Source organism: Equus caballus, chromosome 13 (genome assembly GCF_041296265.1).
Source record: "Equus caballus isolate H_3958 breed thoroughbred chromosome 13, TB-T2T, whole genome shotgun sequence".
NCBI lineage: Eukaryota > Metazoa > Chordata > Mammalia > Perissodactyla > Equidae > Equus > Equus caballus.
The window spans coordinates 34836425-34852436 of NC_091696.1; the positions used below are offsets into that span (position 1 = coordinate 34836425).

At 40.2% G+C, this 16012-nt stretch overlaps 1 protein-coding gene across 4 annotated transcripts in view; it reads right to left on the reverse strand.

Moving 5' to 3' along the window:
• Positions 1-16012, reverse strand: part of DCTN5 (dynactin subunit 5) — a 37377-nt gene that overhangs the window by 20903 nt on the left and 462 nt on the right. For all 4 annotated transcript variants that reach the window (XR_011424725.1, XR_011424724.1, XM_005598842.4 and 1 more), the window contains exons 2-3: positions 15410-15478; positions 2492-2610 (exon numbers count right to left, since the gene is read on the reverse strand). Coding sequence is in view for 2 of the 4 variants with exons in the window: in XM_005598842.4 (XP_005598899.2) it covers positions 2492-2610; positions 15410-15478 (188 nt within the window). In the remaining 2 variants the exon portion in view is untranslated. The remainder of the gene's footprint in view (positions 1-2491; positions 2611-15409; positions 15479-16012) is intronic.

A 16012-nucleotide genomic window follows, 5' to 3' on the forward strand; every position in this document is an offset into this window, starting at 1 on the left:
TTTTTTAAATCTTCCTTAATCCATTTGGAGTATTAGCCTGGACCTCTTGTGTGGCAATGAATTCCTTGAACTCATCACAGTCTATAGCAGTACTGCTGGTTCTTTAATTTTAAATTATAAATTCCAAACTTTCTATTATTATCTAGTTCTGGTATTGGGACACATAGGGAAAAACATCTACATTCACCTTCTATTCATGTGTTGCTATTTACACCTTCAGATTTCTGTATTTCTTATGCAGACGATTCTTTTTGTGTGTGTCTGTGAGGAACATTGGCCCTGAGCTAACATCTGTTGCAAATCCTCCTCTTTCTGCTTGAGCAAGATTGTCCCTGAGCTGAGCTAATATCTGTGCCAAGCTTCCTCTATCTCATGTGGAATGCCACCACACCGTGGCCTGACAAGGGTGTTAGGTCTGCGCCCAGGATCCGAACCTGCAAACCTGGGGCCACTGAAGTGGAGCACATAAACTTGACCACTATGCAACCGGGCCAGGCCCTTACATGGACGGTTCTTATTTACACATCCCTCCATTCACCAATAAACCTCTTGTTCATTCTCCGTGCCTTCCCTGGACCATATCCAGCTCAATAATGCCTTTATCAGACGGTGGAAACGCCAGCCTGGTGGCACAGCAGTTAAGTTCCCACCTTCCACTTACGCAGCCTGGGGTTTGTGGGTTTGAATCCCAGGTGCAGACCTACGCACTGCTTATCAAGCCATGCTGTGGCGGGCATCCCACATATAAAGTGGAGGAAGATGGGCACAGATGTTAGCTCAGGGCTGGCCAGGCTTCCTCAGCAAGAAGAGGATTGGCAGCAGATGTTAGCTCAGAACAGATGTTAGCTCAGGGCTAATCTTCCTAAAAAAAAAAAAGTGATAAAATGAAATAAACTTAAAAATAAAATTAAAAAAAAAAAAGAAGAAGGTGAAGGGGCCAGCCCCATGGCCAAGTGGTTAAGTTCGCGCACTCTACTTCGGCAGCCCAGGGTTTCACAGGTTCGGATCCCGGGTGTGGACACGGCACCGCTCATTAGGCCATGCTGAGGTGGTGTCCCACAGAGCATCAGCCAGAAGGACCTACAGCTAGAATACACAACAATGTACTGGGGGGCTTTGGGGAGAAGCAGAAGGGAAAGAAAAAAAAAGAAGATTGGCAATACTTGTTAGCTCAGGTGCCAATCTTTAAAAAAAAAAAAAATCAAGGTAAGAAGGTGGAGTCAATAACTCTGGCAGAGTATCAGTCACTGTATGAGACCACAAGAGCGTAAGATTTTCTGGTTTCCCTCCAGTAGCCTTCTGAGTCAATAATTGAATGTTTCCATGCGAGTGATTTATTATGACTCCCTGCTCTAATTCTTGCATGTAATAGAAAGCCTGGAGCCCAGTACCATTACAGGAAATGCAGGATTCTTCCTGCATGATATACTCCTAAGTATTATAGAGTCTGAGTTAGTTTACTCTCTTCTCTGTTCCCTCCTAACCATGTTCATACCCCTGTGACAGGAGTATCACATTATATAGTGGCTATCACATTATTCAGTAGCTATCTGTTTATGTAACCGTTTCTACCAGTAGGTTTTGAGAACCCTGAGGCAGGAATGCCATTTTGTCCATCTTTATATGTCCAACTTATAACCTAGTGACTAGCTTAAGGAAAACACTCAATAAATGCTTGTGGAATCATTGGATGAAATGCAGATGGTGCTACAGGTAGGAACCAGGAGAGCAAATTAGCTGAGGGGGAGATAGGCCAAGAGAATCCCACCACAGCAGGCACAGTGGTCAGTTTACCTGCCCTGTCCATGTTTTTTGTTGGACAATCCCTATTCCAACTGAGAGATCAGTGGGCCTGACTTAACCTTGCCCTCTGGATCAAAGCTTTTTAGACTAGTGGTGGGCACTTAATTCAAGCTGAGCCAATCAGATTCCCTCTCCCAAAATTTTGGAAATAAAACGTAAGATCTCTAGTTGGTATCTGCTGGAAGCCTAAATGGAGAAGTAATGTAAATAAGGGGCTGAGGCAGCAAGGTTGGCTCCAGGAGCAAAGGGGGAAGATACAACCAATCTGGAAGAGAGCAGAGGGAAGCAGAAGTGCAGAGAGAAGAAGAGGTAAGAGACAGGATAATCTTGGAGACACAGCAGTAGACAGAACAGTTATCTTGATTCTGGCTAGCTATCCAATGGCAGGTTCTAATCCTTTGTGAGGCCTGGCCCCTTTTGCTACCCTTAAGTTCCATTAAATCTGCCTATGTCTGTTTAATCAGAACACCCTTTGCTTTTGCCAGCTTACATGGATTCTGTTTCTGGCACCCAACCACCAACTAGACTAAGACACCACCACCAGCGTTGTGTTCATTATGGTGAATTCTTACTCAGTGTCCCCAAGAATATCACAGACCTGCTCCTTACACCACAACTCAACACATGGATAGCACTACCAGTAGCAGCATCTTGCCCAAGACTGAATCAAGGTAATTAAATTACATACCCTTTGCTGAATTTCTTGAATGGTGGCCTTATGACACTCCGACTTTTCACAACACAATGACGTCCAACTCTTACATTTGCCAGATCCCCTCGAATAATACAGTCATTCATCACAATGGTCTATAAAACAAAGCACATTTAAAAAGTTACCAACATAACCTAAACCATAACAATAAAAAAGAGTGGATAACAAGACACTGATTGACAGTTACGCTCTGATCTGCTGAGTCATCTGTTCTGTCCAAAGGGGGAACTTGTAAGGAGAAGACAACTGCCCTCATAACATCGACTGCAGTTGAAGATGTTCCCAGTACATCGAAAACTTTGTCCCTAATATTCCATGAATAGGACTCATTGAATGAACAAACATTTATTGAGAACACCTGTAGTAGACCCAGTTTATGCACGTCCTCGGATTCACTCAGTTCCACCTGCCCCCAAGCCTTGGCTGTTTGCTCAAGGAATCCCAGCTGCTCCTACTTTTGTCTCATCTCCTAATACTACTGTCTCCAACTTCATTATCCCAGAGGTGGACCCACTGAGGTTCTGGTTCCTCCCCCAATTTCTGGACTCAGATTAAGTACTTCACTGCAGGGGGTGACATCTGGCTTCCCCAGAGATTGCCTGGAGGGGGCGAATAACACAGCTCAGAAGTTAGAGGGAATCAATGCCCCCTACTTGGTAAAGAGTGGGCATTCTTTAAATGTCTCTTGAATAAATGGGGTAAAAAAAAATGCATATGGCTGGGGTTGCAGCTGGAAAAGGAAGCAAGGGACAGATGATGAGGAATTACGTATGATGAGCATGGAAACTTAGACTCCTTTCCTTAGAGGGTATAGGAATCAATGAAAGATTTTAAGCAGAGAATTAACACAATTGAATCTTCCTTTTAGAAAGAGCACTCTGGGGGCCAGCCCGGTGGTGCAGTGGTTAAGTTCACACATTCCGATTCTCAGTGGCCCAGGGTTCGCTGGTTCGGATCCCAGGTGTGGACATGGCACTGCTTGGCAAGCCATGCTGTGGTAGGCGTCCCACATATAAAGTAGAGGAAGATGGGCACGGATGTTAGCTCAGGGCCAGGTTTCCTCAGCAAAAAAGAGGAGGATTGGCAGTAGTTAGCTCAGGGCTAATCTTCCTCAAAAAAAAAAAAAGAAAGAAAGAAAGAGCACTCTGGAAGCTGTCTGGAGTCTGAATGGAGGAGGCAGATAAGACTAGAAGGAAAGCGACCCTTCAGATGACTATAGTGGATCAAGGTAAAAAGAGATAATGGATCTTACCTAAAGCAATGGCTGTGCATGAGGAAAGGAGAAATAAATAGGAGGAGAGGAAAGCTATCAAACCTCTAGATCTAACTACCAGTTTAGAGGGAAGAGCGGGGAATGGGGACCACAGTAAACAACCCCACGTAAACAGAATCAGCCAATTCAGAAATATGAAAATTCTAGAAGTCAGTGAGCCTGTTTCCCCAACATATAAATGGCATGGGGAGAAAAACGGAGTAGGGAAAGAGAACTGTTATAGATTAAAAGAGGCTTAAGAGACATATGAACCAAATGCACAAAATACGTCCTTGACCTTGTTTGGATCCTGATTTGAATAAACCAACTGCAAAAAGACATCTTGAGATACTGGAAAGACTGAATATGGACTGAGGATTACATGATAGTAGGGAATTACTGTTTTTTAAAAAATATACATTACAATAGGGGTACTCTACTCATTTTTTTAAAGTCTTTAAATATTAGTGATACAACTGAAGTACTTATGAGTGAAATAATACGATGCTTGCAATTTGCTTTAAAATACTGCAGCTTCCCTCCCCTCCTGGTCAAAACAGGTATAGTTTGGAGGGTGGGTACAGAGATGAAACAAGAATACTTCAAGTCAGATACTTCTAACTGTAGAAGCTGATAAACGAGTACGTGGGGATTCATTATATGTTCTCTCTACTTTTGCATATGTCTTAAAAGTTCCATAATCATACTGCTCATCTATAAAAAGTAATGAATTACTAATCCACTACTATATGTAACAACATGGATAAATCTCAAAAACATTATGCTGAGTGAAAGAAGCCTGACAAAAAGGAGTACATGATTCCAATTATATGAAACTCTAGAAAATGCTTTACATCAGTGGTTACCTGGGGCCAAGGGTAGGAGGGTTGACTGCAGAGGGCCACAAGGAACCAGGGTGATGGAAATATTTTATATCTTGGTTGTGGCAGTAGCTACACAGATGTACACATCAGTCAAAACCTGTCAAACTGCACATTTAAGATGGGTATATTTTATTGTATGTAAATTATACCTCAATAAAGATGATTTTTTAAAAATATTTCATTATAGAATACTACTCAGCCAGAAAAAAAGACAGATGTAAACTATTACGAACTCAAAAAAAATTCCATTATAAAATGTTTAAAAAGCAAAAAAGGAAGAGAATCTATACAACTTAGTCATTGTTTAGATATTGGGGGCTAAGGGAAAGAGAGTCTAGAATGAAGTGAGCGATTCTGGGGGTTAGGTGACAAACTCAATTTTGAAATGCTGAGTTAGTTAGAGGTATCTGTTGGATAACCAAGAGGCAGTTGTAAATAAAGGTCTGGGGCCCAGGACAGACAGTCAGGCTAGAGAGGTAAGTGGGGAACACCTCGCATATAGGTGAACTTAGATAAATCACCAGGCTTAACTCCAGGCTCTGAGAGGATACTGAAAAAGACATGAACTCATACCTGGAAGAGCTCACCAACCTCACCCGCAGAAGTTCAGTCTATAAAACCACTACCAGCAACAAAGAGACCTTCACATCTGCTGCTGACTGTAAAGTACGATGGTCCCTTCCCTCTTTAAAAGCTATCTTCTTCGAGCTTAAAGAGATGTCTATTTCTAGTGTGTACTTCTTTCATCTGAGATTCTTAATTTACTTCATTGTTTTCAGTTTGTTTCTATCTATAATCAGAGAAAATGACTGCCTTTTCTTTCAGAAGAAAACAGAATTCCAAGAGTTCTGGGTATCTGTTGATGGTTGTTGTTGTTTGAAATAAAGATAACAATCTTAATCTGGAAATAAAGAAAATCCATATACATCCCTCAGTCAGTCTAAATTACACTCCCACTGAAGAAGCAAACACATAAAAAACATAAGAAGTAAATGATATCATAGGTGGTTAAAGAAATTTAGCAAGAGAAACTCAAAGCCTGGTTTCCTATCTCATAAAGAGTAGAGCTAAAGGGTGAAGTCAGCTTCCAAATAGAGGCGACATGGTATTAAAATGAAGGGAGGTGCCTATAAGGACCTTACATGGGAGAAAATGATACAAAAGCAGAGTTCACTGAACTTGACCCTGGATAAGGCAGACGTGGCATGTTGGAAGTCTAAGAACTGTAGCTGGAAACCTGTTCTGTTTGGCCTATGCAGTATTTCTTCTTCTTTTTTTTTTGAGGAAGATTAGCCCTGAGCTAACATCTGCTGCCAATCCTCCTCTTCTTGCTGAGGAAGACTGGCCCTAAGCTAACATCCGTGCCCGTCTTCCTCTACTTTAAATGTGGGATGCCTGCCACAGCATGGCTTGACAAGCGGTGTGTAGGTCCACACCCAGGATCCGAACTGGCAAACAGCAGGCCGCTGAAGTGGAATGCACGAACTTAACAGCTGCGCCACCAGGCCAGCCCCAGTATGTCTTATTATTTAAATTAGATGACATTATTTGGGACATTTTGCATCAAAAAAAATCCAGATTTCTAGTTTCTTTTGAGAAAATCAGAAGCTTTGGAAATACAGGCCTGCATTGCCACATGGCAACAATCAGCTTGAGCTTAGCTAGGTCAGCATTCCTTCTCCAGTTTCCCCACCTCTCTTGACTGTTGACACCCAGTCTTCCTTACTCATTTGACCCCTGTCTATCCCTGCAGGCACTGTGACACCTGATATAAGAGCTCAGGAAATCAGAAATGTCAAAGTCCTGAAAGGGACAGGGGCCGGAAACATAAATGGGTTGTTCATAATAACAAAAAACTGGAAACAAAATCCACCAACAGGAGGCAAAAAATGGAATTGTACACAGCAGCGAAAATGCACAAACCACAATGAATCTTAGCAACACAGTTCAGAAGAACAATAGTTACTGAGTGTGGTGTGTGCTTCCTACTGTCATTATTATAATAATTGAGAGTAGGGGCCGGCCCCATGGCTGAGTGGTTAAGTTTGCACGCTCTACTTCAGCGGCCCAGGGTTTCACCAGTTCGAATCCTGGGCACGGACATGGCACTGCTCATCAGGCCATGCTGAGGCAGCATCCCATGTGCCACAACTAGAAGGACCCACAACTAAAAATACACAACTATGTACCAGGGTGGGAGCGCTTTGGGGAGAAAAAGGAAAAAATAAAATATTAAAAAAAAAATTGAAGTAGAAAAAGTAAGTCACAGAAAACCAACTAAAGCTAAACAATATATATTATTTAGGAATACATATGTACGTAACAAAACAGTTTCTTTTAAATAAAGAATTTATAAGACACAAAATTCAGCATAATCGTTTCCTCTTGGAACGAGGCAGAAGAAAGGGCTAGGACAAGAACACAAAGGCAGCACTGTATTATTATGCGTTATGCTCTAGTTCTTCAGGTGGGTGGTAGGTTCGTGGTGTTGATTTAAAATTTTTATGCTTCATTATTTATACCTATCACATATACTCTTGTGTACACCAAATGTTGCCGAATAAAACAGTTCTTTAAAAAGAGAGGACCCTGAACAACCAAAACAATCTTGAAAAAGAAGAACAAAGTGGAGGATTCATACTTCCTGATTACAAAATTTACTACAAAGCTACATTAACCAAAATAGTGTAGTACTGGGATAAAAACAGACATATTGACCAATGGAAGAGAACTGAGAGTCCAGAAATAAACCCTTACATTGACGGCCCATTGATTTTCTACAAGGATCCCAAGACCATTCAACGGGGAAAGAACAGTCTCTTCAACAAATGGTGCTCGGACAACTGGATTGCCACATCCACAAGAATTAATTAATTAATTTGGATCCCTACCTCATACCATATACAAACATTAACTCAAAATGGATTAACGACCTAAACACAAGTGCTAAAACCATAAAATTCTTAGAAGAAAACATATGAGTAAATCTTTGTGACCTTTAGTTTGGCAATGGATTCTTAGATATGACACCAAAAACTTGAGCAACAAAGAAAAAATAAATTGGATGTCATCAGAATCAAAAACTTTTGTTCATCAAAGGACATCATCAAGAAAGTGAAAAGACAATCTACAGAATGGTAAAAAATATTTGCAATCACATATCTGATAACAGTTTAATGTCCAGAATATAAAAAGAACTCCTGCAACTCAACAATAACAAAAACCACAATTTAAAAACGGCTAAGGATAGGGGCTGGCCTCATGGCTGAGTGGTTAAGTTCGCGCGCTCTGCTGCAGGCGGCCCAGTGTTTCGTTGGTTCGAATCCTGGGCGCGGACATGGCACTGCTCATCAAACCACGCTGAGGCAGCATCCCACATGCCACAACTAGAAGGACCCACAACGAAGAATATACAACTATGTACCGGGGGGCTTTGGGGAGAAAAAGGGAAAAAATAAAATCTTTAAAAAAAAAAATAAATAAAAATAAAAAAAAATAAAAACGGCTAAGGACTGAAGCGACACTTCTCCAAAGACATACAAATGGCCAATAAGCACATTAAAAGATGTTCATCATCATTACTCATTCAGGAAATGCATATCAAAACCACAATGAGATACCATTCACACCCACATCCAAAAAACAGAAAACAATTAAGTGTTGGTGAGGATGTGGAGAAATTAGTACACTCTTGCATTGTGGTGGGAAGGTAAAATGGTGCAGTCCTTGTGGAAAACCGTTTGGCAATTCCTCATAAAGCTAAATATAGAATTACCATATGACCCTGAAATCCACCCCCAGGAATATACCCCAAAAATTGGAAATAGGGACTCAAACAGACACTTGTACACCAGTGCTCACGGCAGCATTATTCACACTAGCCCCAAGGTGGAAACAACTGAAGTGTCCATCAACAGATGAATGAATTAAAAAAAGTGGAACATACCATACAATGGAACATTATTCAGCCATGAAAAGGAATAAAATTCTGATACATGCTATAATATGAATGAACTTTGAAAACATTATGCTAAGTGAAGTAAGCCAGACCAAAAAAGGACAAATATTATATGATTCCACTTATATGAAACTTGTAGAATAGGCAAATACATAAAGACAGAAAGTAAATTGAGGTTACCCAGGACTAGAGAGAGAAGGGAACGGAGAGTTACTCCTTAATGGGTACAGACTTTCTGTTGGAGTGATGAAAAAAGTTTTAGAAATAGATAGTGGTGATATGTGCACAACACTGTTAATGTAATTAATGCCAATGAATTGTACACTTAAAAATGGTTAAAATGGGGTCAGAATCATGGCGGAGTGAACTTGCCCAGGACTCTCTTCCCTCCAACATGCAACAAAAAGGGGCACCCATATTCCAACAGAGGACATCCTAACATAATACAGAAACGTTGGAGAGACACCCAGACACATGACTGAGGGAGGAGAGGTTGGAGCCCAACTCGGAGGAGCTGGAACAGGGTAAGAGAGAACTTCACTCCCTCCCCTAGAGACTGCAATCCACAATGATGGGAGGATCCATGAGGGAAGGAGCGGGGAAGAGGTCTCTCATTCCCAGGATCACCCAGGACTCCCACAGGCCCTTGCAGCCTAGAGGAAAGCCCTCTAATGGGGTGAAAGATTCAGGTGTGTGTGTGTGTGTGTGTGTGTGTGTGTGTGTGACCTCATCAAGCCAACATCCCAGGAGAGCAGAAGGAAAAGTCATGGAGAGCATGCAGGAGTTAGCGCCCTTCCTCCCACCCACCGCTCCACTGCCTGGGATCTCAGCTGAAGGCCAGGGTTCAGAATGTGCGGCTCTCAAGCCCCACCCAGTGGCGATTGGCAGTAACTGCAACCAAATAACATCAGAATGAGAAAAACCCAACCCACCTCCCCTAACATAACACTACATCAAATCTCCAGATCAGAGAGAAAACAACAAACACCTGGAATTCAGTTCTGAGGACACAGAAATTTGTAAGCTAAATGACAAGGAATTCAAAATAGCTATCATCAAAAAATATCAGACAAAGTAGACTTCAAAGTAGACTTCAAGGCAGGTAAAGAGAGACAAACAGGGCCAGTATATAATGATCAAAGGACACTCCATCAAGAAGAAATAACGCTTATAAATATCTATGCACCCAACACAGGAGCACCAAAATTCATAAAGCAACTATTAACAAACCTAAAAGAAGATATCAATAGTAGGGGACCTCAACACTCCACTCCATATCACATCAGATCATCCAGACAGAAAATCAACAAGGAAACAGTAGAATTAAATGAAAAGCTGGACCAGTTGGATGTAATAGACATATACAGAATGCTCCATCCAAAAACAGCAGAATACACATTCTTCTCAAGTGAACACAGAACAGTCTCAAGGATAGACCGTATGCTGGGAAACAAGGCAAGCCTCAATAAATGTAAGAAAATTGAAATAATAACAAGCATCTCTTCTGATCACAATGCTATAAAGCTAGAAATTAATTACAAGAAAAAAGCTGAGAAAGGGACAAAGATGTGGAAACTAAACAACATGCTATTGAACAACCAATGGATCATTCAAGAAATTAAAGGAGAAATCAAAAAATATCTGGAGACAAAAGAAAATTATAACATGCCATACCAACTCATATGGGATGCAGCAAAAGCCATATTATGAGGGAAATTCATCGCAATACAGGCCCACCTTAACAAACAAGAAAAATCCCAAATAAGCAATGTCAAATTACACCTAACTGAATTAGTAAAAGAAGAACAAACAAAGCCCAAAGTCAGCAGAAGGAGAGAAATAATAAAAATCAGAGCAGAAATAAATGCTATTGAAACAAAAAAGGCAGTAGAAAGGATCAACGAAACAAAGAGCTGGTGCTTTGAGAAGATAAATAAAATTGACAAACCCCAACCAGACTTACAAAGAAAAAAAGACAGAAAGCTCAGATAACAAAATCAGAAGTGAAACAGGAGAAATAACAACAGACTCCACAGAAATATAACAGATTATAAGAGAATACTACCAAAAACTATATGCCAACAAAATGGACAATCTAGTGGAAATGGATAAATTCTTAGAATCATACAACCTCCCAAAGCTGAATCAAGAAGAAAAGACAATCTGAATAAACCAGTCACAAGAAAAGAGATTGAAACAGTAATCAAAAGCATCCCAAAGAATAAAACCCCAGGACCAGATGGCTTTCCTGGGGAATTCTACCAAACTTTCAGAGAGGATTTAGTACCTATACTTCTCAAGCTATTCCAAAAAATTAGGGAAGAGGGAATGCTTCCTAACATACTCTATGAGGCCAACATCACTCTGATACAAAAGCCTGACAAGGAGAGCACAAAAAAGGAGAACTACAGGCCAATATTGCTGATGAACATAGACGCAAAAATCCTCAACAAAATTGTGGCAACCCAAATTCAGGAATACATCAATAGGCTCATACATCATGACCAGGTGGGAGTCATACCAGGGACACAGTGATGGTTCAACATCTGCAAATCAATCAATGTGATACACCACATCAACAAATTGAGGAATAAAAACCACATGATCATCTCAATAGATGCAGTGAAAGCATTTGACAAGATCCAACAGCCATTTATGATAAAAACTATGAACAAAATAGGGATAGAAGGAAATTACCTCAACATAATAAAGGCCATACATGACAAACCAACAGCCAACATCATACTCAATGGGCAAAAACTGAACACCATCCCCCTGAGAACAGGAATGAGACAAGGATGCCCACTATCATCACTCTTATTCAACATAGTACTGGAGGTTTTGGCCAGAGCAATTAGGCAAGAGAAAGGAATAAATGGAATCCAAATAGTGAGTGAAGAAGTGAAACTCTTGTTATTTGCAGGCAACATGATCTTATATATATAAAACCCCAAAGAATCCATCAGAAAACTAATAGAAATAACTAACAACTACAGTAAAGTTGCAGGGTACAAAATCAACCTACAAAAATCAGTTGCTTTTCTATACTCCAATAACGAACTTACAGAAAGAGAACTCAAGAATACAATTCCATTTGCAATCGCAACTAAAAGAATAAAGTACCTAGGAATAAATTTAACCAAGGAGGTGAAGGACTTATTCAATGAAAACGATAAGGCACTACTGAAAGAAACTGATAATGACATAAAGAGATGGAAAGAGATTTCATGCTCATGGACTGGAAGAATAAACATAGTTAAAATGTCCATTCTACCTAAAGCAATCTACAGATTCAGTGCAATGCCAATCAGAATCCCAATGACATTCTTCACGGAAATAGAGCAAAGAATCCTAAAATTCATATGGGGCAACCAAAGACCCTGAATTGCTAAGGCAATCCTGAGAAAAAAGAACAAAGCTGGAGGCATCACAATCCCTGACTTCAAAATGTACTACAAAGCCGTAGTGATCAAAACGGCATGGTACTGGTACAAAAACAGGCACACAGATCAATGGAACAGAACTGAAAGCCCAGAAATAAAACCGCACATCTACGGTGAGCTAATCTTTGACAAAGGTGCCAAGAACATACTATGGAGAAAAGACAGTCTCTTCAATAAATGGTGTTGGGAAAACTGGACAGCCACATGCAAAAGAATGAAGGTAGACCACTATCTCACTCCATGCACAAAAATAAACTCAAAACAGATCAAAGACTTGAAGATAAGTCTTGAAACTATAAAACTCCTGGAAGATAATATCAGTAGTACACTCTTTGACATCGAACTAAAAAGGATCTTTTCAAATACCATGTCCTCTCAGACAAGGGAAACAAAAGAAAAAACAAACAAGTGGGAGTTCATCAGACTAAAGAGCTACTGCAAGGCAAAAGAAACTAGGATCAAAACAAAGAGACACCCCACAAATTGGGAGAAAATATTTGCAAATCATATATCTGACAAGCAGTTAATCTCCATAATATATAAGGAACTCACACAACTGAACAACAACAAAAAACAGCCTGATCAAAAAATGGGCAGAGGATATGAACAGACATTTTTTCAAAAAAGATATATAGATGGCCAATAAACACATGAAAAGATGTTCAACATCACTAATCATCAGGAAAATGCAAATCAAAGCTACACTAAGATACCACCTTATGCCTGTTAAAATGGCTATAATCACTAAGACTAAAAATAACAAATGTTGGAGAGGATATGAAGAAAAGGGAACCCTCATACACTGCTGGTGGGAATGCAAACTGGTGCAGCCACTATGGAAAACAGTATCAAGATTCCTCAAAAAAACTAAAAATAGAACTACCATATGACCCAGCTATCCCACTACTGGGTATCTACCCAAACAACTTGAAATCAACAATCTAAAGCAGCATATGTACCCCTATGTTCATTGCAGCAATATTCACAATAACCAAGACATGGAAACAATCCAAGTGCCCATCGACCTATGACTGGATAAAGAAGACGTGGTATATATATACAATGGAATACTACTCAGCCATAAAAAAGACAAATCCATCCCATTTGCAATAAAATGGAAGGACCTGGAGGAAATTATACTAAGCGAAATAAGCCAGACTAATAAAGACAAACACCAGGGGCCAGTCCCGTGGCGGAGTGGTTAAGTTCGCACGTTCCACTTCAGTGGCCCAGGGTTTCACTGGTTCAAATCCTGGGCACGGACATGGCACCACTCATCAGGCCATGCTGAGGTGGCGTCCCACATGCCACAACTAGCAGGACCCACAAATAAAAATACACAACTATGTACCAGGGGGCTTTGGGGACAAAAAGGAAAAATAAAATGTTTAAAAAAAAAAAAAAGAGAAAGACAAACACCAGATGATTTCACTCTTATGTCAATATAAACAAACACATGGACAAAGAAAATAGTTCAGTGGTTACCAGGGGAAGGGGGGTGGGGGTGGGCACAGGGGGTGAAGGGGAGCACTTATGTGGTGACAGTCAAGAAATTATGTACAACTGAAATCTCTCATTGATGTAAACTATTATGAACTCAATAAAAAAATATATTAAACACGAAAACCCTAAAATAGCATGTGGCTGTAATAAAGAAAAAAAAAAAGACTAAAATGGGGGCTGGCCCCGTGGCGTAGTGGTTACGTTTGGCGTGCTCCACCTCCTGTGACCTGAGTTCATGGGTTTGGCTCCCAGGTGTGGACCTACACAACTTGTCAGCCATGCTGTGGTGGCAGCCCACTTATAAAGTAGAGGAAGACCAACACAGATGTTAGCTCAGGACTAATCTTCCTCAAGCAAAAAAGGAGGAAGATTAGCAATAGATGTTAGCTCAGGGCTAATCTTCTTCAGCAAAAAAAAAGGTTAAACCGGCAAAATTTGTCACATATATTTCACCTCGATTAAAAAAATAAAAATCAGGGCTGGCCCTGTAGCCAAGTTGTTAGAGTTCCACACGTTCCACTTCAGTGGCCTGTGTTCACAGGTTTGGATCCCAGGTGCAGACCCACACCACTTCTCAAGCCATGCCTTGGCGGCAATCCACATACAAAGTAGAGGAAGACTGGTACAGATGTTAGCTCAGGGCAAATCTTCCTCAGCAAAAAAAAAAATCTTCCTACAAATTTTTCTACTGAAAACGTTTTGGAATTAGCTAAGGGACTTCCAAAAAACCTCCACACATTTACCATTGAATCAGACAGAGTTAACTGAATTTTCAAACTCTGTGCAGAAACACTGTCTATAATTACTAATTATATCTCATCACTGAACCATTTTTCTTTTCCATTAAAATCTCATGGCATGATGGGCTAATGGAGGGAGTAATTGTGTCTCTACTGGAAAATATCTATGATATCTAGATTACATCTGATACCTGATACCTTGATTACAGTGAGACTATTTTCTCTCTGGAAGTTAGAGATGTAACATTTCAAGGAAAATTGAGTGTTCTAGATGGCAGGAAAAAACTATAGACTTCAGTATTTGTCAAGCTCAAATATATCTTTTTTTTTTTTAAAGATTTTATTTTTTTCCTTTTTCTCCCCAAAGCCCCCGGGGTACATAGTTGTATATTCTTAGTTGTGGGTCCTTCTAGTTGTGGCATGTGGGATGCTACCTCAGCGTGGCCTGATCAGTGCTGCCATGTCCGTGCCCAGGATTCGAACCAGCAAAACCCTGGCTGAAGCAGCGGAGCTCGTGAACTTAACCACTAGGCCATGGGGGCGGCCCCTCAAATATATTTTGAATTTTCTCTGGTTTGGCAATGTTCTAATATCATTCCTAAGCTTATACTCATCTCTCTGCTATTTCAATCTACTCAGACTACAAGATTCTGAGCCTTTCATATTCCATCTTGCATATTTGTCTCATATTTTAATATCTTTCTTAATTGTTACATTAATTTTAAAGGTTTCAATTAATACTGAATCATTAATTATTATTAAACAGATAATTATATTAGTATTACTTTAGTTTTTACCCTAAAATATTTTGTTGCCTAACTATGTTTTGTCTCCAGTCGTACAGGGCACACTACAATATTGTACAATTTCAGTTCTAGGTGCCATTGTATTTTGTGCCTAGCATAAAAGGAAAAAGGCTTTCTGTTGCCTCCCTTTATTCAATCTCTTTTGTATTCAATAAATCTAATTTGGAGAGTGAAAAAGAAAAAAAAGAGAATTTTTAAATGTACAGCAATAAACGGGAGACATGACAACATTTTATCTGCCCGGCTAATGTGATAATTAGTGGAAAGACAGCAAAAGTTTGTGTACTGGAGCTGGCTTGGTCCCTTACCTTGCCATTGAGAACGATGTTCTGACTTCCACACAACACTGACTGGCGACTAACTTTGTTCCCAGACGCCTGAAAGGAAACAGCAGAAAACCGGGGTGAGCACACTGAGTGGGTTCTGGGCTACAGGTTTCCATCAAGAAAGCTCACACTGGACAGAAAAGGACTTGAAATGGGGTGTGGTCTGCACCGGAAGGAGTGCAGTATATCAAAGCAGCAAGCATGGATTAGGAAACTGGGGATTCAAAGAACGGATCCACAATTTGGACCATTAGGCCTACAGCCTAACCGCATCAGAAACGCGGATTCCAGTCTCAGTTCCATACTTCGGTTTTACAGCCCTAAAACCAGGATAACGACTTTACTAATAATAGCATAGAGTGGTGAGAATTCAATGAAAAACAAAATAACAGGAACGTTGCTGGAACACTTACTCTGTTTCAAGCAATTTACACACATTATGTATCGACTATAAAGAACCTAACAGTCTTTAGCACACAGTAATAAATTACGAAATGTCAGTTCAAAAAATACTTTAAATTGGTCGGAAGCCTGGAGCTGTAATTAATATTTGGACGGATGTCCTGCTTTCTGGAAGGCACTTTA